Source organism: Plectrocnemia conspersa, unplaced genomic scaffold (assembly GCF_051122295.1).
Source record: "Plectrocnemia conspersa isolate PC_06_02 unplaced genomic scaffold, ASM5112229v1 ptg000011l, whole genome shotgun sequence".
Lineage (NCBI taxonomy): Eukaryota > Metazoa > Arthropoda > Insecta > Trichoptera > Polycentropodidae > Plectrocnemia > Plectrocnemia conspersa.
The window spans coordinates 865613-889840 of NW_028277175.1; the positions used below are offsets into that span (position 1 = coordinate 865613).

General features: G+C 33.7%; 1 protein-coding gene and 1 long non-coding RNA gene across 4 annotated transcripts in view; one reads left to right on the forward strand and one right to left on the reverse strand.

Moving 5' to 3' along the window:
* Window positions 1–6147: 6147 nt before the first annotated feature.
* bif (protein phosphatase 1-binding protein bifocal) overlaps window positions 6148–24228 on the forward strand; it is a 54827-nt gene continuing 36746 nt past the window's right edge. The window contains exons 1-2 of one of the 3 annotated variants that reach the window (XM_088198627.1): window positions 6148–6469; window positions 8229–10069. In XM_088198627.1, the coding sequence (XP_088054753.1) occupies window positions 8252–10069 (1818 nt within the window). In that variant the 5' untranslated portion in view covers window positions 6148–6469; window positions 8229–8251. Of the gene's footprint in view, window positions 6470–6640; window positions 6773–8223; window positions 10070–24228 lie in introns of those variants that run through there. The other 2 variants (XM_088198626.1, XM_088198628.1) reach the window with 2 other exon arrangements.
* LOC148229067 (uncharacterized) lies at window positions 12872–17324 on the reverse strand. Its single transcript, XR_015811491.1, has 2 exons — window positions 16086–17324; window positions 12872–14078 (listed from the first exon to the last, which is right to left on the reverse strand). It is a non-coding gene; the product is annotated as an uncharacterized LOC148229067 (long non-coding RNA).

The following is a 24228-nucleotide window of genomic DNA, read 5'->3' on the forward strand; positions in this document are numbered from 1 at the left end:
TAGCTTCTCAACAAGCTTGTCAAACACAAGAAAAAAAGATGTGGGATGGCGCTCCTCTATCTTTATTTTTTATTTGTTTTAAATATTAAATTGTATAATTATGTTTTGTATAATGACGCTTTGGGGAAACCTGTCAAGTCAAAACCTATAATAGTCATATTATTAATAAAAAATAATATATACAGCTTAAACATCATCTTTGCTGTTTTAATTTCAAACTTATATATGTATACTGAAAACGCCACAGTGTCTAAATTTTATCTTTCGAACTGGAAAACATAAGTCGAAAGTAAAATAGTAAAAAAACAGATGAAAGAAGTGTATTCCGAAAGGAAGTGTCGTGAGTACGATTTATTCGCTATACTATTTTTGAGTTAATGGATGTGTTTTCGCTTATTCTTAATATCGACCCTCTGATTTGGGCTGGAAACATACACTGTTGTTGTCTGATATTTTGCAACGCTGCCCCTAAAAACTTGTAATTTGAATAACCATATTTCACCGACTATTTGATACTTTTTTATTTTTATCGGCACCGACTTTTTTTTGTTTTAGTCCATGCAAAATGTACATTTTCAGGTGGCAATGATCGTGTACTTGTGTAACGTTGGCGTGACGAATAAACTTGTTCTGCAATTCGCAAATACCTATTATTTGTATTAAGCTTCGAACGAATAATTGCGACAAATTTTAATCTTACGCTCAACTAAATATATAAAATAATAAATCCATACATTTACTATTCAATTTTAATTATATATATATATATATAAGATATTTTAGTTAAGAAACTCATTTCATGTTTTATGGGCAAAGGCATTGTCTTAAAGTCAACGTTTTATTTATAAAACAGGACAAAATAAGAAATGCCGTGTGCGTAAAGGTCACCTAAAGATATTTTTGCCCAAAATTATTATTTGTCTAAAGAAGCAAAAATATATTTTATCTAAATGATATAATACACAAATAACATTAAAATAGAATGATAAATATGAGATATCATTTTCTAGTCAAAATTTAGCTCGAGCTGTCCTAACTATATTTATAACGCGCTGCGCGTGTTATGACCGCAAGTCGCCTCCATTTTGAATTCTCTCGACAAACACCTATGCAAATAACGAACCGATCTCTAACTTTCTGTAACTATACCCATGGTAGGATTTACCTATATGCTAATTAAGATAAACCTCAAGACATCAAGCGAAGAGGAAACGCCACATTGTTGACATGTTATTTATAAATAATATATAACCATGCAGGTTTTTTTTTCTTGCAAATATTTAAATATATGATATATGTTTTTTTTTATTATAATACGTTAAATTTTTATTTAAGGATATTAGGTCACTTATAGTTCTAGTGGTAAGCAATACAAGGGTCGAGGGAATCCATTGCTATTCGCCTCTCATTTATTCTATGTAAACTTATCTTACTATTCTAAATAATGTTACGTTAAAAATAAACTAAACAAAAACAGATACACAGTAACAATATGTTTAACGTTTTATATATTTCAGAAAACAAAATCTCATATGGCGAAAACAAAATCTCATTTAAATACGAGCAACCAACGATCAATTTTGCCAAGCACTCCCTCATAGACTTTCTTTGATATTTACACTTGAACATCCACTTCGGAGTTGAAGGCATCAGAACTTCTTGAATTCACTAAGTTCGTACAAACTTAAACCAATATAAGACCGACCCAACTTTATCCCATCGAAAATCTCAGAAGTTACCGCTTCTCTCTTCGCATCCCCCAGTCAGAATCGACGATGACCCGTTTAAAATTAAAATAAACTGGTTTAAAAATAAATAAACGCGCATTACAAAATTATTATTACTATTGTTTTGTATAACATAAAAGTATGTGTGTATTTTTTGATTCTTTATGACTTTATAGTGATCCGTAAAAGGAAGGATTTGTATAGATAGGTTGATAGGCAAGATTTGTGTATACATTTTTTTTATATTGTGATGGTTTCAACAATAGGCCTCTGTTAAGCTACAACACAAAGGTTTGTCTCAATAAAATTCAACTATACAATATCCACACAGACTTTCATGATCTGGCAATTATCATCAATTACCATATTATAAAAACTCTTTATACTCTTTTTTTATAAACTTCGAGAGACATATACATAGTTATTATTGAACGTATACTTTGTAATTATCAACTTTTTACCCAAAAATGATCAACTAGATGTTAAGCTTTCACAATGGGATGTACTGAAGGCAGATTTAAATAATAACACAGTCACAACCCACGAACTTACTACTCGAACTCACTCTCAGTGAGCTCGAGACTACCTAGCTGACCACAATGAACTAGAGAACAGACACTATTTTCACTGCCTGCTATTAACAATTGTATGTTTATTATATAATCTTAAATTTATGCAGTAAACCGTAAATAAAACAATTCTTTAAAAATATATTTTTCTACCCTGACTATGAAGATATTGATTTTAAGATAAATGGAACAGTTTAAATGGTATTATTTGTAGTAATGGTAGTAGTAAAACGTCCTACTGTTATAAATAAATCTGTTTTCTTATTTTCAACTCGGCCGTGAGCCTCTCGGCAGCTTCAATTTAAATAATGTCACGTCTGGCTGTCCGCAGAGAAGCAGCCGGACATTCGATTCGTTCGCTCCAATTCTGTCAGCCGTAAAAATGAAATATATCGCCCCAATAGTACGGAAGTAGCCGCCGGAAGGTACAGGGGATAAGACGCCAGTAGGTTTTGGCGCAGAACGAACTTATCTTCACGTTTGTTCCTGTCCACTGAAAATATATTTGGTTTACCATTCGGTTACCATATCCGAGGCAAAGTTTGTGAGGACACACAAATTCGGTCAAATTGCAAAAAAATATTTCATAAGATAACTGTCTGGTGTTGTAGGAAAAAGATTTAACAATTTGTAAACAGCCAGATTAAAGTTGATTCGAGCTTAGCCAAATAATGGTGAACCCTTCTGCCATTCTACTGCTTAGATGTTGATAAAGGTGAAAGAACTTATGCATATACTTGTATATATTATACAATATATAAAACTCAACTCTTTGAGGGAGAGATAAAATCGTGAATCTTCTATTATGAAGAATGATCATTGACGATATGATTAAAAGTTATCAGTAAGTAATCATAGTCACTCACAGTGTACTTGAATGCATTTCGTTTTATATATAGTATCATACTACATAGTATAAGTAACCAAAAAAACTGAAATATGACATACTGTAACGATTTGACGTTTGCTCGGTTGCTCGATCAATATCTCACACTTATTCACTTAACCGAGAAGAGAAATTGCAAATTATAGAAGAGGATCAAGAAGCGTGTTCAAGCGGAAAATTACTTTCAGTCTGGTTACATATTACTGTCATATTTTTGACATACGAAAATCTAATAAGCTTTTATTTATGATTATAGACAATAATAGTGTTATATTAAATATTAATAATGTAATAAATATACTTTCTGATTAATATTTATTCCCAATTCAATGTGAAAGTTTTAAATTAGCGCCATTAAAAATATTTTTTCAATAATTAATTAGAGACCTCTATACGTTCAATGCCAAACATTTTAATATTTAGCCAATATTTGAACCATTTTTTTTTCAATCGAAATTATTGGAGCGGAAAATTAAAATGAAATTTAATTTGTAATAATTAATTATGTTTTTAACCCTTTTATTGCCTTAACAAAAGTCATATATTATTTATCTATTTTATTTCATATTTGATTATAAATATAATTAAATGTAATAAATATTAAAAATTATCATATCGTTTACTGTATTAACCCAGATAAGCCCACAAACCTAAAAATAATAAATTTGAGCAACTATTTTTATTTCTGAATATGACATTTTAATTACTAGTAAAATAATAAATAAAATGTAAATTGTCTTCAGGGTAAAAAAATGGTTGTTGGTTATTTTTTTATTAATTAAAAAAAGTTTTATTTCCAATTAATGGACTCTAAAATATTTTGATCGCGTAACTCTATAACAGAAAAAAGTGCGTAATCAACCCTAAATATGGTTCATTGTTAAAACAAATTCTCATATATTTGCTTTCAACTCTCTGAGTATCCGAATGTATCGCAGCTATCAACTCATGCTTACGATCGTGTAAAAACCACTTGACGTATCAGATTCGGTGATAATTGCGCAAACGTTGAATTTTCGTTGCGCAATAATCCGTTGGAGACTACTGATCTAGCCAAGAAGTGTCTGACAAATTTTTATTTTATTTTATTATTAAATTAGTTCTAAATTGATAATATTGCGTATATAAAATTGTCTGTGAAAGTCTGTGTGCTAATTATTTTTGTATGGTTTTTGAGCAATATAATTATGCGAAATTACTAGTTGCAAAGATATAACCTGCAAAGATGTTGAATGCAAAATATTAATCTTTTGCAAGTTAAATATTGTCTACAGCTAAACTAGTATTAAGAAGTTTTTAAATAAGCAATGTATAAAATGAAATGCGCATTTATTAAATCAGCATTTAACTATCAAATGCGCGCATTCAATAAGTTATTTAAACTTAAAAAAAATATACTGTCACTTAAAACGAATAATATGTTCATTAAAATAAATAAGATGTGCATTTGCGTTGACGTCGTTTTCACTTTTAAATAATTTGTTTTAAAACTTTCGTTAGGCCGACTTTTGGTGTGAACAGCAAATACTATTTTGCAACTATTACAGTGAATATAATTATATTTAAATGATATATTTTAGTAATATTTTTTATTGTACAAAGATATTCTTTTAATGCTCATTTTTTTATTATTGTAATGCAAAAGCAATTGTTTTATAAAACAAAATATTTATTCAAATGCACATATGTCCTAAGATATTTCGCTGGTAAATCGAATCCACAAGTATTAAGAGACTAAAGAAAAATGAATCGAAGAAAAATATGCCACTTTATAACTTAATACTTATTAATATAAATACATTATTACTGATCTTGATAAATTCGTGCAAACTGTACATAAAAAAACGATACATAATGGCGAAATACATAAAAAAATATATTTACAAAATAGATTACTATTAAGTAATAATGGCTAGACCACAATGCGTTCACCAACTGCGAGTACCTGGATGAGAACAAATTAATACTATTTTATACATATATATAAAAACCGTTTTAATTACAAGTGTCCGATGAAAAAGTAAAGGATTTTTTAGAAGTAAAGAATTGCCAGTAGAGAAACAGATTTCCTATTTCTATAGATGTGGACATTGAATTCATATTGAATAACTTTAACCATGTACAAAAATTATACAGAAAAAAAAATATTTAAAAATTTTGGGAAAAAAATAAAAATACATATTATCATTTAAACAAAATTGCAATGTTTTTTAGGAGCTTCAGCAACACAAGTTAGCAACTATCATATAAATTGCACTTGTTTAAAATATTTACGGTACTGCACGGCACTAATTAAAAATTGTTGTCACTTTCATTCTTTACAAATTTATAAACATTCCTTTGTTTCCCATTCGTTAATTCCTTTGATTAAGAAGAAAAAAGAATGCTTCGTTGAAGTTTAGACATTTTTTTGAATTATAACCGGTATGTAATAAAATAAAGAAATTACTCTTATTATATCTCTGAACAGACTTGCAACCTGACTTCTAGGAAATGCGACCGAACGGCGGATGGCGTTTGGCGATTCATAACGGTACCCACCCTAAAATTGGAGTAAGTTCTTAATCATTAAAATGTAAGATCTATAACCTGTCTCATTTACAAGTATGTATGCACGCACACAACCGCACCATGGGAATCCATAGTTTAGTTTGTCTCAACATAAAAAAAATGAAAATATGTGGGTTACATATGAATAATTTTTGAAATGCGTACCTGTCTTTTCTGGTACCGGTGCATCTCTTCCGGCAAACTATCAAGTTATTGTTCAACAACTCTTGAAAATTATTTTAGCTGGAATAGTTTGACAGATTTACGATTTTTTAGTATTTTTAAAAAACACATTTGAGAAAAGAAAATATGGTCGCACTTGGAGGGTTAACGTCATAGAAGAGTCGCGTCGGTAAAGCAGCGCACTGCATTTCGTCCGTGTTGCCTACCTACAACTACAGGGATGTTACGAATTGATTAAGATAAAATTGTACAATTCGTATGCGCGCCGCAATTTTACGACGCTCTAATTACGCAAATTTAACAAGTTAGCGTCACTCCACATGCGTTTAGGTTATGCGGATCGTTTTGCTTAGGCTGTGACGTTTATCGTCGATCTGTTGTGTGTTTATTGTTGCGATAGTCGCAGCCGGAGGAAAGTCGATAAAAGCGAAAGGGAGAGCGACCTTCGGAGCGTCCTGTAGTCGGGTGGCAGTAGTACACATGTGCCCGTCGGCGAGGGTCGCGAGGGCGCAGGCTCTTGGCCTCTGAGCGCCCCCGGGGAATCCGCCCCTCAGGTACGAGCCCCGAGACGATCGAAGAGATCGTCGGTACATTTTCGATCTTGGAGGTTTCGAGCTCCGTCTCGCGCCGTTGGTCGAGCGCAACGGCGGGGGCTACGCCCTCGGATCGCATTTTTGGCGACCCCCTCTCTGCGAACGGCTATTGTTTCAACATTTAACACATCTGTGACGCATCTCGATCGAAATCGAATTACATAGTTCGTAACGTCCGCCGCCGTCATCTGTCAAAATAAATCGATACCGGAGTGTCTGTGTTTTTCTAGTCTAATGCAATCGATTAACGACTGTATCCGTAATGTAATAAATAAAATCGATTTTATCGCCCGTGAGCTTTAGATTGTATCGATCGATTGCAATGCTAACATAACCTCAAATTTTTTAATCCGTAACGGATTAACCGCCATTTTGATCATTTTGAATCGCGTTCAATACTTTTGGCCATAACGTGCACTAAAACGAGCGTTGATAAAAATACAACTACCTTTTTTCAATTTTGCTTCTATATGAAGATTAGATAGATAAGAACGAGTGTTTTTTTTAATATTTTTTTTACTTAGATTGGTTAATTTATTTTTATATTGAATGATACAAGAATATCTTGAAAGAATCATATTACATATATTACTAATCCGGTGACCGGATTATTGCGCAAACAAAAAATGCGCACACGAAAATTCTACACAACGAAAATTTTTAATATATGTGATTATTTGATTATAATGTGCATCATACATTTCCTAATATAAATATAATTGTAAAATATTTTCAAAATATATGTGTATATTGATTATATATGACCAGAATTTTTGTTGTTTGAAATTTTCGCTGTGAGCAATTTTCGATTCCACAAGTTTCTTTCGCGCAATAATCACCGAATCATATGTATAATAAATAATATTTTATATATTATACATATGTTTTTATCATTTTTTGCAGTCTCTGTACTATTTACATATTAATATTCAATATTAAAAAAATCTCTTTCTTATCTTATCAAATCCGTTTCCTCTCAATGACTACTACTATAGTGATTATATACTGATTAATTTGTTATACTGATGGTTATGTTGTTTTATTATTATGTTATTAATAAAAAATATATTTATCTGTTTCTGCCCACTTACTGTGGTTAGATTCATATGAAACAGTCAACGTCGAGTTTGTTTATCAACATTGAACACTTTGCATTGTGTCATGTTCGTTTAACAGAATTGACCGCAATTATATCAACTGTGAATCATGTGTAGGTCTTTGTCGGATCGTGTGTTTGCTTCATTCCTATTAATTTGTCCAATTAAGATTATATGGAAAATTTTCACTTGGCTGTTAAAAAGTATACAATTCAAATAAAATATTCATACCAATAGCTATAATTTGTGTTATCTTTTTGTAATGATTAGATTTTATTAAATGATATAAATTCAATTTTTAGGTTCAAAACACGGATATTATTATTATTATTATTAATTAATTTATTAAAAATATATGTAGCTTTATATATACATATGTACATATATGTATATTTAAAATAATTTTTTGAAATTAATTAATAATTTTATTCGTTTGTTCCACTTTGAACGTCCTTGTAGTTCGGAATTCGATAATACCCCATAATCCGGCGCGAGACAATCGATATTTGCTCCCCAGATAAATGTATCAATCAGTCAGCATTCGGCCGCCTAATCTGCGACACGCTTTTCGGCTAGTTTGCAACAGTAGTTTAACCGTGTGCGTTTTGTGTGTGTTAGTGCAGGTGCAGCAGGTAGCGGCTTCGCGATGTCGGCGCCCCCTTGGCTGGTGGCGCTGCGGGAGAAGCGGAGAACTGCAGTCGCGGGTACCGTCGAGCCGACGGCTCAGTCGCAGGCCCGACGCGGCCCCGGCGACATGCTGCTCGAGCAGAGGTCTTGCCCCGCGGACGACGACCCGGCCGAGGAGCTCACCTACGGCCCGGGCATCGTCAACAAGCTCAAGTCGCGCTATATCAGCCTCACCCTCAGGGAAGCGCCGGCGAAACCCAGGCCTTCCCTGCACAAGCTCAGGAGAGCCGCCTCTCTGGAGCACGGTTTGGACGACGACCCGGACATCAACCGCCCCGTCTACCGCCCCAAAAAAGACACCGTCTCCAGACCCAACAGATACAGACCCGCCACGCGCACCCCCGAAGCCGCCAAAAGAGCCAGATCCGTAGACGCGCTCGTCAGATGCGACTCCAGATCTTCGGAAGACGCCTCCCCGTTGAGATCTCCGACTCCTCCGTCTCCGCCGCCGCCTCCTTCGCCGGAGAAAACCCTACGCCCGAAGAGACCTTCGCCGCTACTCAAAGAAACGGAGCGACCTCCCCCGGATTTAGTCAAAACCACGCTCAAGATCTTCGAGAGTAACCCCATCAAGAGAACCAAACCTCCGGCGCACACCGGCCAAGTGGCAGACAAAGTCAAATCGTTCGCAGTGCATCAGATAAAACCCAAACCTCGCATCTGCGCCAATAAGCCGGCAGTGCCGCCCAGGAGTCCGGCTCTCTTATCGCCCGAAGCTAGAACCTTTCCAGTGTCCACTCAGACGACTCCGTCTCTAGCGTACAGACCTCCGCCGTCGCCGAAGAAAATACCCCTATTACTGATCGAAAACGAAGAGAAGCTTACGAACGGCGACACTCCACCTCCCGAGACGAACGGAAAGCCGAGAACTTCAACGCCGGATCCCGAAAGCAAAGATGCTTTGCTCCCTTCGGAAATATCAGTAATATGCAGAGAACCCACCAGGAAATTGAGCACATCTTCGGAAGACGGATCTTACGACTTCGGCGAAGAGCTCCCAGCTACCAAGATAATAGACTCGGTAGCTCTGAACAATATCTCAAAAGCGAGCACTACTGCCCAATTCTCGTTCAACGGAACCAATGGCGACTCGAAGAAGTCGCACTTGCCGATCACCAAGCCGAAACCCATGCTCGAAGACGACAGTTCCGAGGACGAGGAAAATATACCCGAAATCGTCAAGGCGAAGAACCCTAGAATCGAAGAGACTTTCAGAGAGGCCAAGCTCTTGTCGCCGCTCACTCCTCTGCTGATACCCAGGTATTCGATGCCGATCCCGAGCGAAATTGTGCCATGCAAAAAGCCAGACTTTATCAAAACTCCCGTTTCTCCGCCGCGAGTGAAAGCCCCGTCTCCTTCGATCGACGACGAGAGCAGTCCGGCGCTGATTTTGCGCGAATCGGCGACGAACGGTTCGCCCCTGACCAGCAGGGAGATCGAGAAGAATCTGATCAACAAGACCAAGTCTCTGGAGCAGCCGCTGAAGAAGGTTACGGTGACGGTGATAGATGCCGTAGTGCCCAAAGTTAGCGAAGTGGAGAGTGCAGTGGTGCGCACGAAGGAGATTTCGATAGATGCGGTACCAGAGTCAAACGGGATCGACGCGGGGGCCTCTCCGGGCTCGCTGAAGCCCAGCCCAAAGAGGCCCCACTGGCAGCAGCAGCAGCACCAGCAGCAGAACACGATGGTGTTCAACTTCTCCGACAGAAAGGAGGTGCCCGACTACATCGAGAACGACGGAATCATCCTGAGGAGCAGCAAGAGGGATAGGCCTAAGGTGAGTGTTCATTTTTTTACGGATAACGGTGTCGAGACGACAGGTGCTTCGTTGCACTCCGTTGAACGTTCTCATGGAAGAGCGAGGCTCGAACGCCGGCTGGTGTATCTTCCACTGTCAAGGCGAACTGGTCTCGAGAGGTTAATAACTCGAGACGATGCTCGAATCGGATAGCCTAGCCTTTTCGATCAGTCCTAAGTCATAGATCAATATAAAATCTTAAAAACTTTAATAATTTATTAACTTAACTAGGGGGACCGGAGTGGGCCACAAATTAATTGTGATATCTTTATTTATCACTTCATGTGTAACAAAAGTTGTTTTTGCGTCAAGTCATTCTTGTTCTTTTTTGGTGTTTAAATCTCTCTCGGTCGTTTCGAATACATTCAACTCTAAGTGAGAGTTCGATTAGCAGTTATATTATTTTAAGCTTTATACTATGAACAAATTTAGTTGATGTTGATTCTTACTGATTTTTGTTTTTTAATGGAACGAAATTATTTTAGATGCTATTAAAAAAAAATGTTTACATAGTAAAAAAACTACCATCTACGCTATTTTCTCGTTGATATTTTAGTGTTCTTAAAAATTGTTTCTTGAGAAAAATAAATTGAAAAATATTTTTAATACTTGAAGAACTAAAATTGGAAAAAATATTTTTACCTATAATTCGTCAACTATCGAAATGTTATATTATTCACTAATAATATTCCGGTGGTTTTGAATAATATGTGTTCCTAATATTTTTATTTCGAAAAATAGTGAATTTAAAAAAAAACTATTTAAAAATAATATGTTTACTTAACAAAAACACTTATAATATGCTATATTCTTGTTGATAGTATTTCAGTGATTTTAACTTTGTTTTTAAAGATTGTTACTCGAGAAAAAGCAACACTTTTTATTTCTTAGCTATCGAATATATTTTTTATTTTTGAAGAAATAACATTCGAAAATATATTATTTGTTTTACTTGGAAATTATAAATATCGAAATGCCATAATCTTATCTAATAATTTTCCGTTGATTTTGAATAGTGTTTGTTACTAATAATATCTCGAGAAAATATTGCTTGGAAATTATAAATTTTTAAAGAATTTTATATATAAAAAAAATATGCTTACATAATAAAAAACCACCATAAATACATACATATATCGTTACTCAAAAAGAGCAACTCTTTCTATACTTAGTTCTCGAAAATATTTATTTTTGAAGAATTTAAAATCTAAAAATATTGCTTTTTACTTGGAATTCTTTAAATATCGAAATGCCATATTTTTCTCTAATAATATTCCGGTGGTTTTGAATAGTGCTCGTTCATAACAATATCTCAAGAAAATATTGATAGGAAATTGTAATTTTTTAAAGAATTCAATTTAAAAAAATATGTACATTCCTATTGATAGTATTTCAGTGATTTTAACTAGTGTTATTAAAGATCGAAAAAAATCAACTGATTTTATTTGTAAGTTCTCGAGAATATTTGTAAATTTTGAAGAATTTTAAATAGAGATTAATATTTTATTTTTATTTGGAATTCTTTAAATGTTCAAACAATAATATATTATATTATTCACTAATAATATTTGGGTGGTTTCAAATTTGTTGAAAAATGGTGGATTATTGAAGAATTTTGTATTTAAAAAAACATTGCAGTGGTTTTAATTAGTGTTTCTTCTTAAGAATTTCTAGGAAAAATCAAATCCTCATATTTCTTATTTATTAAAAAAATATAATACCAAAATATATTAGTATTTTTTAAATATATAAACTATACTATGCTATATTATTTCAGTAGTTTTAATCAGTGTTTAAATACGGTGACTCTTTTGCCATAAATAGGACAAAAAAATTTTTATTAAATAATCATAACATTTTTATTAGTCGACTTTTGATCGTCAATTCTGGAATGCATTTTTATGATTTTTTTCTGTATTTGCAATGTAAATTAGTAAACGTCAAACTATGAATCGCGTACTAATAAAATAAAAAATAGACTTGTGTTTTTATACGGGTAGGAGTCACTGACTTCGTAAGATTTTTAAAATAAATTTGAAATTGCTGAATGTGCATGGGAAGGCCGATATATGGTGACGGGGGTGTATGGTGTTAATTAACGAGAGATTCAAAGAGATTAATTTGATATTAGTGACGACTAAATATATACGCAGTTTTCTGTGTTGTTTTATGAAGTATAAATATTGAAAGGCACAATTTTTTGCATAAGGTATTCAATTCTTAAATAAGTTTTTACTTGAATTACACCAAAAATTGAGTTTTTATCTACATTGATTTTTTATAGAAAGTGCCCGGTACATTTTAAACTTATTCAAATAACTAATTTGCGTACTATTGAAAAACAAAGTTTTATTATGTGATTAAGCACACAACACTAATATCATAATAAATATTAGTGACATTTAGCTAAATGATTAAATTATTACGCTGCATGAATTTTAAATGACAAAACAAACAAATATGTGTCTATCTGTAAGATTTTTTCTCGAGAATAATAATATCTTATTTATCGATAAATTGTGTATCTGTTAAAGAATTTTACATTTAATTTTTACTCGGTTTTTTCTAAAATTATTTTAATGTTTGATCTTTAGAATTGCATATTTTTTTAAAAATTTAAAAAATATTAATAATATTATATATAAATAAATTTAATAAAATAGGCACAAAAAGTGATCCTTGTAGCATTCCATTTATAACTGTGAAATATTCAGATATAATATTAATAATTTTCGTATATAATATTCTATTATTTAAATAACTTTTTTATTAAATTAAATCCACTCATTTTTCGATAATAATGCATTACATATGGATTTCTTTGTTTTGAAGTCGATCTTCGATTAAAAATCCATATTACTAGAAACTAAATAATTAAATACATGAATAGTATTCACCTGTTTTTTTTTGACGCGCAAAATATTCAGCGACACACCTCTCCCACTGCATGGGCAGTGGGAGAGGATCCAGATGTAGGTCAATACGTGAGAGTAAGCCACATGCGTTTATACATCGCTGCGCTACACGTAAACCATATATGTTTGATTTTGAGTATTTAAAATAATGTTTACTTTTAACCGCGTAAATCGAGGAATAAGTGTATTTATAAGAAGTGGATTAAAATGAGTTATTTGTTCAATTTTGAAAAGCATTATTGAAAAGCGAATTTCGAAAAATAAACACAATTGAAAAGCGCTAATTGATCTGAATATCGATATGTGGAATGATAAATAAATTAAATATGTATTGAAATCGGAATGAATTCGTCATTCTACGATGCGATAATATTATCAAAATTTAAATCAATCAACGTATTTTTTAATAATCTTTTTATCGTACTGCATTCCATTCTGTCTTATTTGTTATAATGCACTTTTTTCAAAGATATAGTTTTTTTGTGTTTTTTTTTTAGTTTTAGAATCGGATTGTATTAGTTATATTATATTATTTTGTTCAATTAAATATTGAAATGAATAAGAGAAATTTTGTTAATGCATATTCAAGAACATGAACTAATGCATCTCAACTTTCCGTTAAATGAACGCTACTTCCAGTTCATCAAAAATTTTGATGAGAATTTAATTGACAATACTTGAAACTTCGTTATGGTCAAATAATTCAACCATTGAACTGAGTGCGATATCTAGAAAGTTGTGTTGTCATATCATTTGAATATTATAATAACTTCTTTCACAATCAAATTTTTATTATGGAATTATTTCAGTAAGAATATTCAAATTCTTTTTAATCGAAATGAGAAAAAAATCCAGAACAATTTATAATTCACTGCCTTTACTGTTCCGTCGATGAAGTGGATACCTTCCATTCTGGAATATACGAAGCACCCCCGAATCATTTGGCTCTCTGAATTTTACACAGTTGTCTGTATCTTTCGCCAACTTGATGATGAACTTATCGTTTATTTTATTCTCATTAAAGAGCGTAACTCTTTTTTTTCAGTCAACAACGTTTTTTGCCAGGTATACGACTGCATACCAGTGGCGTACGGTGGGTGTTAATATTGGGTGTGCTATAAAAAATAAAAAAAAACGTACATTTTTTCATTTTTATTAGCCGAGGTTTTGGCATGCCTAAACTGCCTTACAGCTTTTCCCCATATATAAATAAATAAATAAACATCAAAACTAATCTAAAATATTATTATATAAAAATATCAAATTTCCAATAAACATAAAATTATAATTATTTATATATAAAATCTAATCTTCTTTCTTTGATCATAAATTTTTCTATCACGCTGTCATAAAAAGTGCTCTTCTTTTTAATATTCATAAGGATCCCTTTTTCTATTGAAATCAAGCTAAGACCACATAGCCTTTCTTGGCCTTGAGTACTTCGATAACAATTATTAATTCGTTTCAGAGCAGAAAATGAACGTTCTGCTGAAACAGTACTGCTTGGAGGAGTTAATATTAGTTTGCCTAACTTATCTATTTCTTGAAAACCTGACTCAAGATTATTTGTGTTCATAAATTGTACAAGCTCATGAACTGATTTCTCTGCAAATTCAGGCAAATGATAAAGAACAGCAAGCTCATTTTTTAAACTTATATAATCAAATAATGTTCCATAGAATTGTTGTAGTTTGGTAAGTAATTCATTTGGAAATTTTCCTTTATATTGCTCATATTTTTCTTTCTCCAGAAGGTGAAAATATTCCAATTTGGACATTGAAGAAAAACGGTTTTCAATTTGCTTACATATATTATCAACTATTGTATTAAATAGTTGGCAAAACGCGTGCTTTTCTTCAACAAGCAAATCATTACTCAGTCTTGGATGATTTTCTTCCGTTACATAAGAATCCCATAATGTTTCATAATTATTTTCCTGTTCATGTCTGAGTTGTTGCAAAATTTCGGTAGCTTTCTCACAGAAATATAATATGTCAAAAGATTTGGATTGTAAAATGTTGTATAACACATCAATTTTTCCAAAAAGGTTTGAAAATATGTGGAGAAGTTTTCTTGTTTTAAAATATTCCAAAAAGCTAAGAAAACCTCGTGCTTTTATTACAGTGTCGGGGTCCCATAGTTCACAATTTTTCACGACGTCTCGAAGAAAGTCCGTAAATTCATTTCTGTATTTTTGCACTGTGTTACTTAACCGTGATGTGTAATTCCATATTGTAGGTGTAACAGAAGGAAGTCTTCTACCTACAAACTCTTGTAAAGCATTTATTCGTTTGGAAGATTTCGAAAAGAATGCAGACAATCCATTTAAAGTTTGAAAGAATGATTTGCACACTTTTATATTGGAAAGACCTTGTTGTAATGTTAAATTTAACATATGAGCATAGCAGTGTGTAAAAATGGCCAATGAATAAACTTCGAGTACTTTGGCTTGCAAACCATAAATAAATTGGGAAGAGGTGGACGTGGTTTGCCAATTTTGATTATCTTCAATTTAATTTCATAACTTCTTTTTGAAAATGGATTATTCAAAATATCTTCAACAGTATTCTTCATCATTTTTGGGGTAAATAAAAAAATATGATCTAGAATAGAAAATTAAATATTGATCATATGTAAATAAGATAATAAACTATTTTACGCCAAAATATAAAAAATGAGTGACCTGTTATTGTGATATAATGTAATAAAAAAGCAGCGACGGACGCAAGAGTTTTTGAAGTACGCGCACCAAATTCGAGACCAATTTTACTACTGAGCGCTGCCAGCCGACAGATCGACTTCAGCCGTTAAATCTCGGAACAATTTACTTTAGTCGGCGGCCGCGCGCAAGGTCGGCGCGTTATATGTGTTGTTCCAAAACGATCGCTCGCGCGAAAACGTTCAGAGCGAATGACAAATACCAATGCATACTATACACTGCATATTAAAATTTTATAATTTTGCATACTACTGTATGCAAAATGATGTCGCTTTATGCCCTAAATATTCTAAATTTCTAAATTTATATTTTAGATGGTTTTGCGGGTGTGCGCCGCACACCTAGCACACCCTGAATATACGCCCCTGCTGCATACACTCCCTCTCCTAAGCCTCGTATAGGGGTTGTCACATTTATTTCTTTATCAAATATATAGCAAAAATAAAATATATAGTTTCACATTATCTTGTTGCATAGACTAAATGTTGTCATAAAAACAAATTGATTTGAAAATATCCTTTATGGTTTTAATGCGCATTTATTTAATATAATGCGCAAATCCTTATCGTTATCAGCTAGAAAGGGAATCTCGAGGTTTCCGCCGATAGCGTTATTATAATATTTCGCGGTCGCTACACCAAAAACGGAAGAAAGCCCACTTTTGCGAATAGTTCTCATCGCTACTCTCCTTCTCTTTCTAACTCGCTTCTTCTCGAGAGCGCAGCATAATAAGCATTATATTCCGACGATAATTATATCAGCGACTGACCCCAGTCGGCCGAGTTTCCGTTAGCCGCGTGTAATTTCCACGCATTTTTCAGTGTTTTTTTTCCTCTTCTACTACCACTACTTCTGCTTCGTCTTCAGTTCGACGACCTTAATCCAATAACCGAGATTTGCTAAGATTTGCCACAATAATTGAATCATTAGTGCACTTTTCAGTGATTGGTTACCTAAGTCCTCTGATTGTTAGCTCTTTACCACCCCTCTAACCCCCTCTGATCGGTCTCCTTTATCCGCCGTCGATCGACGGCGTTTTGTCTACCAGAAACCGGTTCCTCCATCCGGTCGTCCAGTCACATTCCGTAAGACCTCACTACCTCGCCTCTCGTCGTGAAGACCTGCGAGGTCTGCATAAATAGACCCGAATCGGAATACCGCGCGAGTCTTGCAAAAATGACATCAGAATCGTGGCCAAAGGATTTCGATCAGGGATGTCATTTTCCATCTTATTGAATTTGGTCAGAAAAATGTAAGTCATTTAATGAAATACTATGATTTTTATTTTAATGAAATCGAAATATTAAAAAAAATACCACATACTGGCCGACTTTTACCTTCCCCTTCTTCCCTAGAAAAATATCCTGTCCCCGTTATTTTGCTCGAAGAATGATAATTCAAGATTTTTATAAAAACTATTGACAAAAACACTTCATATTTATGCAAAGTAGCAAAATTACTAGAAAAATACTTGGCATCCAAAAATATACAATTTTATCAGGTAATTCACCTGATTTAAATCCAACGGAAAATTGTTGAGCAGTTCTTAAATCCATCGTATACAAATGCTCAAATACTAAATTAGATATTTAAAAAAAAATCGTATGGCTAAACGACTGAAAAATAATGGAACGCTCGTTACCGAGCGTTCCCATTGCGACGGCGCTGACACGATTTTATTGCTTTTGACGTGAATTTTTGAATTCTGAGAAGTGATAATTGTTTTTGGCGCTCTCCTATTGGTTAAAATTTGGTTTAGATATGCTTCATTCGTAAGTCGTAATATTGTTATAAAAAGTTTTAATATAAACTGCTTTCCACTGCGATGGCGACGGCACGATTTTATTACTTTTGACGTGAATTCTAAACAGGGATTAAACATACATGTCATTTAATTAAATACCATTAAATTAATGAAACTGAAATATTAAAAAAACGACCATCGACCCCCCTGGAAAAATCTGAAATGACGTCTCTGCCGCCCACGTTTCAGGATGTTACAAAGAACGTATCCAATCACTAAGCATCATTAATCATCTTGTATCTATTCCAATTATGTATTTTGGTAGAAAAAACGGTGCCTTATTAGTCCCTATTTGAGGTCTTGCCCCCAGGGCTTCTATATGTTATAACATTATCGTAAATTGCTCGCCACACTGCTTATTAACTGGTTGTCTTATACACCAATTTGAGATGCCTGTGTACACTTCGGAATTTACATACGAGCTACTAAAAAAGTGGATAATTGTTTAGTGTCTGTGTATGTTCATAAAATTTACTCTTTCAAAATGAATATAGCATTTTTTTTATTAACAACTCTGAATGGAAAGAATAACTTTATTTTCTTTACGACTGTGATGAAAAAATAAGCCCCCATAGATTAATGTCGTTCGTGTCGATCAGCCTCTATCGGTCTACGTGTGAGTCTCAGAGTTTGCATGTCATCACGTGTCTTATATTTTATATTTATCGTTAGTGACATCTCTGGCGAGTCGCAGATGAGGTTGTTTACGGACCAATTGCATCGCTTTTTGAACAACTCTAAAATTTGTTCACGCCTTAAGAGAAAACGTGGTCCAAATGGCTACTTTATGGATCGGTAATCAGGGGAGAAAAATAATGGTGATTTACGCATGATCGAACTTATTGTCTAGAGCGCGTCTCTCATTTAAATGATAGTTTTTTTCTGATGTGATAATGAGTGGTTAATGTTTTGGAACGTCTGAGCTCAGGATTTTTGTTGTTTTATATTTCTAAACTTTCCTAATGTAGTAAAGATTTATGTTTTTGTTGTTCAAGTGGTTGTTGTGGTGACTTATGACTAATTACACAGATAGTTGAAAACCCTCATAACCTACATACTTTTATATTTTACTGTATATTAAGTTGCATTCATTTAGAAATTCGTTTTTAATATTATTTTTTCCATACTTACTCGAATAATTAAAAAAATGCATTTCAACGTTGTTAATTAAACATTATAGTAAATACTTGTGTTGCACCTACTATCTATAAATATAATCAATATACCACGTATATTTATAAAACTTGAAAGGAAAACCACTAACGAGGATACGCCTGCTTAAAATCCTGGATTGAGTCATGGTCTTGCGACATTTTTTTGCTCATCAACGAACCCGTCTTGGATCCTGGTATACACGTGCATCCTGTAGCTCTGAATAGGTCATCGTATCACAAGACACTTTCTATTTTTTCTCACTTCCCTCAGCAAATAATTTCAGTCGAGTATTCAGTCCAAATGCGTTGATAACTCCGTGAGATTTGCAGAAAACAACATATTGTCGAAGAATGCGGAAGCGCAGCGACAATGGGAATGCAACTTACTCCGACTTCTGAGCTGCCAAGAGTTTTGTTATACACCAGTCTTGGAATCGCTTGACCCGAGTCTTTTTTTCCTTCTTTGGGTCCATTTCCCACGCGAAGTCGGCCGGCGATGTATATCATTTAATCTTTTTTTGTTGCTTAGATCTTTTTTTTTCGGTATTTCGTAGCATTTCTTGCCGCTGATCGGCGAGAAATTGAAACTCGTTTTATATTTAGTTACCCACACACACAGGATATTAATAACGAGGATGAGTGTGCGTTTTGTGCGAGTCCCCCAGGAAGATTGATCTTGCGGTGAGGGAAACGCAGTGTGTAATCAATCTTTTTAGAATCTGAAGTGTTAGTTAAACCTTGAGGCGTTTAATATTCAAAGCATTTATGAGCGATTCTCTCGATGTAAACAATGCCTATTGTAAATATGTTCTTATTGTCTGGGGAACCAATTATAAGTGTGCTAATAAAAATATATTCTCCATGTTTGAGAATGCAAAGTTTTATTACAGTTTATTCACCCAAAACGTGTTGATGAACTGAACATTCGTGCAATGAATTTAATTCGTAAAATATCAATAGTAGTTTAATCGAAATCTTACGGCCTGCAGTCCAAAATCAAAATATCCAAATATTATGTGGTGCTCCTATTGCTTCGCACACCGCTGTGACATAATTATACAGCGTCTTCAGTGCCTTTTGCGATATTTTGTTCTCATTTTAAAAAAAATATTATAATAACGCATTTTTTTCACAAAAATAAAAAAAGGAAAATAAGTCTAACTAAAGTCAATTAATGAGTAGCTTATTTATTAACTAATACAATCAAGCTATTTACCGATGGTAAATTAATAAAGTCGTGTATGATTTTGCAGTCTTATTTCAATCCATCAAGGTTTTAATGAGAACATTTGCTGGACGTGTTTAGCACATTGTGAGTGACATCAATAGTCAATTCAATAATAAATCAAATAATTAAAAAAAAAATTTTTGCTCATTTAGTAAAATTACAAGAAGTGCGCCGAGATACATAGTTTAAAATCGGGCGAATAATTCGAATATTTGAATATTCGATTGAGAACCTCTGAGTCACATCCGGTGGTGGCAAAAATATGTGCAGAACAGGTTAAAGTTTAGTTGGAAAAAAATAAAAGACTGGCGAAAATATAAAATCTTTTATTTATTATTTACCATAAGGTACTATGTGGTAAATATCTCAATCGATCATGTGTTATCGAACAAGTTTGTTAGCGGTAGCTTCCGTTACTTATCATACAGCAGCTCGATGGCTCAGTTATGGTAATGTATATTGAAATTTTCCTCAACTGAATGGCTTTGGAAATTAGTCTTTGCTGCAAATATCATAGGATTGTGATATGAAACATACACTGCGGTAGTCATTTTCACGAGAACTGGCGTTGATTGAATCATTATTTGTATTCTTCATACCATTAAAAATTATAAAACAAGTAAAATCTCTATTTCTGCGTTTTCGAATCTTGATGAAAAATAAATTAATTTAATTTTCTAAATGCGTCTTTTAAGTGACGAATATGGTTAATTAAGATCACATGCTCAGAGAATTATATTTGTATTTGGTATTTCCTGTTAGAAAATACATTTTTATAGATGAAGTAGATAAAATTACAAGCTTAAGTCAAAATTCACAGATGACCATTTGCAATAAATGTTGCCGATATTTAAAAAAAAACAATTACATTATTTTCATAAGTAAAACTTATTACTAGAAATACGTATTCTAAACAATTTGCCTTAGATGTAAAAACTTATGATTTATTTAAATAGATTCGTACAGATAAAATATGCAAAAATCGAAAAAATTATAATAAAAAGAGAGGATTGCTATTATTCATATATATAATATAAACCTCAATTTGGTTGATTTAATTGACTTTTATTTTGAGCGTTCGAAAATTACTTTAGCTTTTAAATCAGCAGATCATTAAAAATCCAAAGGTCAAATCTAATTGAATAATAGTATTTTCTTAATTTAACACTCTAAATAAAATTTACTTTATTACTCTTCTGTTATTATATTATTTTTTTCTTATTAGTTCTCATTATTTCATCTTAAACCATATCATCAATTTTGATTTTAATCTATGACAAAATTGTATTGAAATTTTCCTCATACTCAAATCAATTCTACATCTAAGTATATAAATACATATTGCAGTCACTCCAGCGACCTTGCCAATGTCCACTTTTTAATTCGCTACTTCGTCATGGACGCATTTTTTGCTCGCTCAATTGACATTTACCAAGTCCTTGATCTTCCAATCGAACTGTCACGCACTTTACACGGCTTTCTTTTTTTTTTATCTGCACACCCACAATTTTCTCGACCGAAATAGAAAAGTGCACCGCACTGCAATTTTGATAGATAGTCACCACGATCTGATTCTCCGCATAAAAGCCACTATTACCTTCACTACGCTCGTTCGGTCCAATGCCAATGTCGACAGTGACCGGTCACCACCCACCGGCCATATCCACAACGTTTCCGTTTCATTGCCGCTCCATTCTGGGTCGCTTCATTTCTCTGACATTTTTTTTGCAATAGCACTTTCCTACCTGTACTGGCCACTCTCGCTAGACACTAGCCATGAGGAGATATAAAAGCAATTATGCACAACCAATATGAAGTGTCTTAAGATAATGTCTCGTTCTGTACAATACGTTAGTTCGTAGCGTCTGAAATCTAGAGTTTGCAATACCGGTAATATCGGCGGCAAAAATCGACTCTTACAAAATGAAATTTAAATATTCCTTTATATAATAATGAATAATTTAATATCCCTTCTGGAATCACAGCAAAGTGAAGTACTCAAAAATTCTCAGCTCTCTACAATTCTGAATTCAGATCATATCCGTATTTTTAGTAGAAACGATTTAAAAGTTCCTGAGGGGCGGTGTCAACAATCCGTTCAGCTAGAAAGTCTATTACATGCTTAATTCATGACTGTTGTATCCAGGGCTACAACACTCAAATACTTTATTTTACACGAGACATATTTTTAACCACAATTAAATTTTGTGTTTACTTAACTACAGTTTCAATCCGAAGGGGGAGATAATGGATAGCTTTTAGAGCCGCGCAGCGTGAAAATTGGTCATATTTCATGATAAACTACTATTTTTCTTTAACATTTTGGGATATTAAATTAATAAACTATTACATAAATATATTTTTAAAAAAGTACTCTTGCATTTTTCTGACGAATTTTATTGAATATTTTAGTAATTCACAAAAAAAGTTTAATAGCTTTCACAGTGATAATATATTTGTAAAAAAAATTAACCCTTTAATTGCCAAAATCCGATATATAGAAAATTACCGGATGAAAGGATCGTTTTATTTTGTTTGACTTTCTTCCGAACATTTATTTTTTTATTCTGTAAATCGGTATATTACGTCGATATTAAAAGCTCGGCAACCAGAGAGTTGAATGAAAGTTTTATACAGTAGGCAATAGATTGATTGTAAAATTCTATTGTACTCAATTCACACGCGGGATGAATAGAAATAGCATTCCAACTTCATTCATTACTTCTAGCTGTTTGTTGACATTTACACGATTGTCTTCATATGTGCTAAAAGTTTAATCATCAACGCCATCTGTATAAAAGCCTAACAGCTTAATGCCTTTATGATCATTATTAGTCTATATAGTTAAGGTTAGATTTTTATATTAATGCTGATTTTAAATCTTTATTTTTTTTTCCATATACATAAAAATAATCTTTATTTCTTCTACTACCTTATATTTAATTATAATATATTTCAATAGAGTTAAAAACGTATTTTTTATATTTTTAAAAAGAAACGTCACGACTGAACTGTCTGATCTTGTTTTAGTAGGTACTAAAATGTTTTTTTTTGTCTTTGATGTTGGTCGATATATCATAAATTATATTTTGCTTGAGCTACCTGGATTAGGAGTAAAAGCATTCTGGTTTAAAACCATATATTAATATGTAATGATGCAACTGGATCAACCATCTTTTCGTTGCCAACTTGTGATACTGCCTTTTTGACTCTCCAGAAGTATATATGAGATTAAATTTGGCTCAGTTGTCTTGCTGTTGAACCGCCGGAAGAAGGCAGTCTCTTCTTTAGGAACCGCTATCTTCAATTCATCGGCACACGCATTACAATAGACTCTTTTCGGATTCCCGCAATATGAGCATAATCGTCAGATGGTTGGTTCACTTGACATTGGGAGTCGCCGGCGGATCGTGCGAACGGACCAACAATAACAATCAATTAGGGAAACCAGCGAACCGGACAAATCAACCAAACAAGGAGAGTTGATGATCTCTCGTCAGAGGTTGTTACCCTTCTGTGCGCAAAGTAGAAGCACGCAGAAACAATATAACGCATGTGCTACTGTCACATCGCAAAATAGCTTATTCCGTCTCCACGGTCAAGGTTAATCTAAATACTTTTCATATTTTCATGAAAGACACAGACAGGTCCAAAAATACTGCTCTGCTCTACACCTAGAACCCTTTCTAGATAAAAGTTTTTCGCAACGGCCTGCTCTTATCTCCCAATTGCATAACCACACCGGTTTTTTCACTCCAAGGTTTGCCGAACCCGCCTCAAAAATTGAAAGTTGACTCTTCTTGGTGGACGACCAACCGCAACGATCATCCGTTGGTCGAGTTAGTTCTGTTAACTACCATTGCCAAAAGCGATGATGGTGATTTTCGTCGCTCTCGTCACGCTTCCCCGATTTTGGGTCAAACTTCTGCTGAGAGCAGCCGAGCAGAGCAAGCAGCAAGACGACCGCTCTGCGCGGTACTGTTTTTTGGAAAGCGCTGCTCTCCTCGCCCCGACAGTGAAATTTTCGTGTCATCGTGCCGTTGGGATTTATTGCATCTTTTCGCGGTCCAGCACTCCAATTCGACGCGGAGGCGGAAGAATACTGATTGGGTTTGGATTAGGTAATTGTGGTGCATGTCTGGCGTGTGACCTCTCGTTGATTATGTGGTGGCACTTTGAAATGGAATTTCATCATGCTGAGAAAGTCTTATTGTAATAGCAATGTCTGAGAAGTGAAAAAAAATGTGGGGGGCCGATACAGTTGGCAACCGTGGAGCGAAGCGGATGACACCGGGTAAAGCAGCAGTGAAGTAACTGT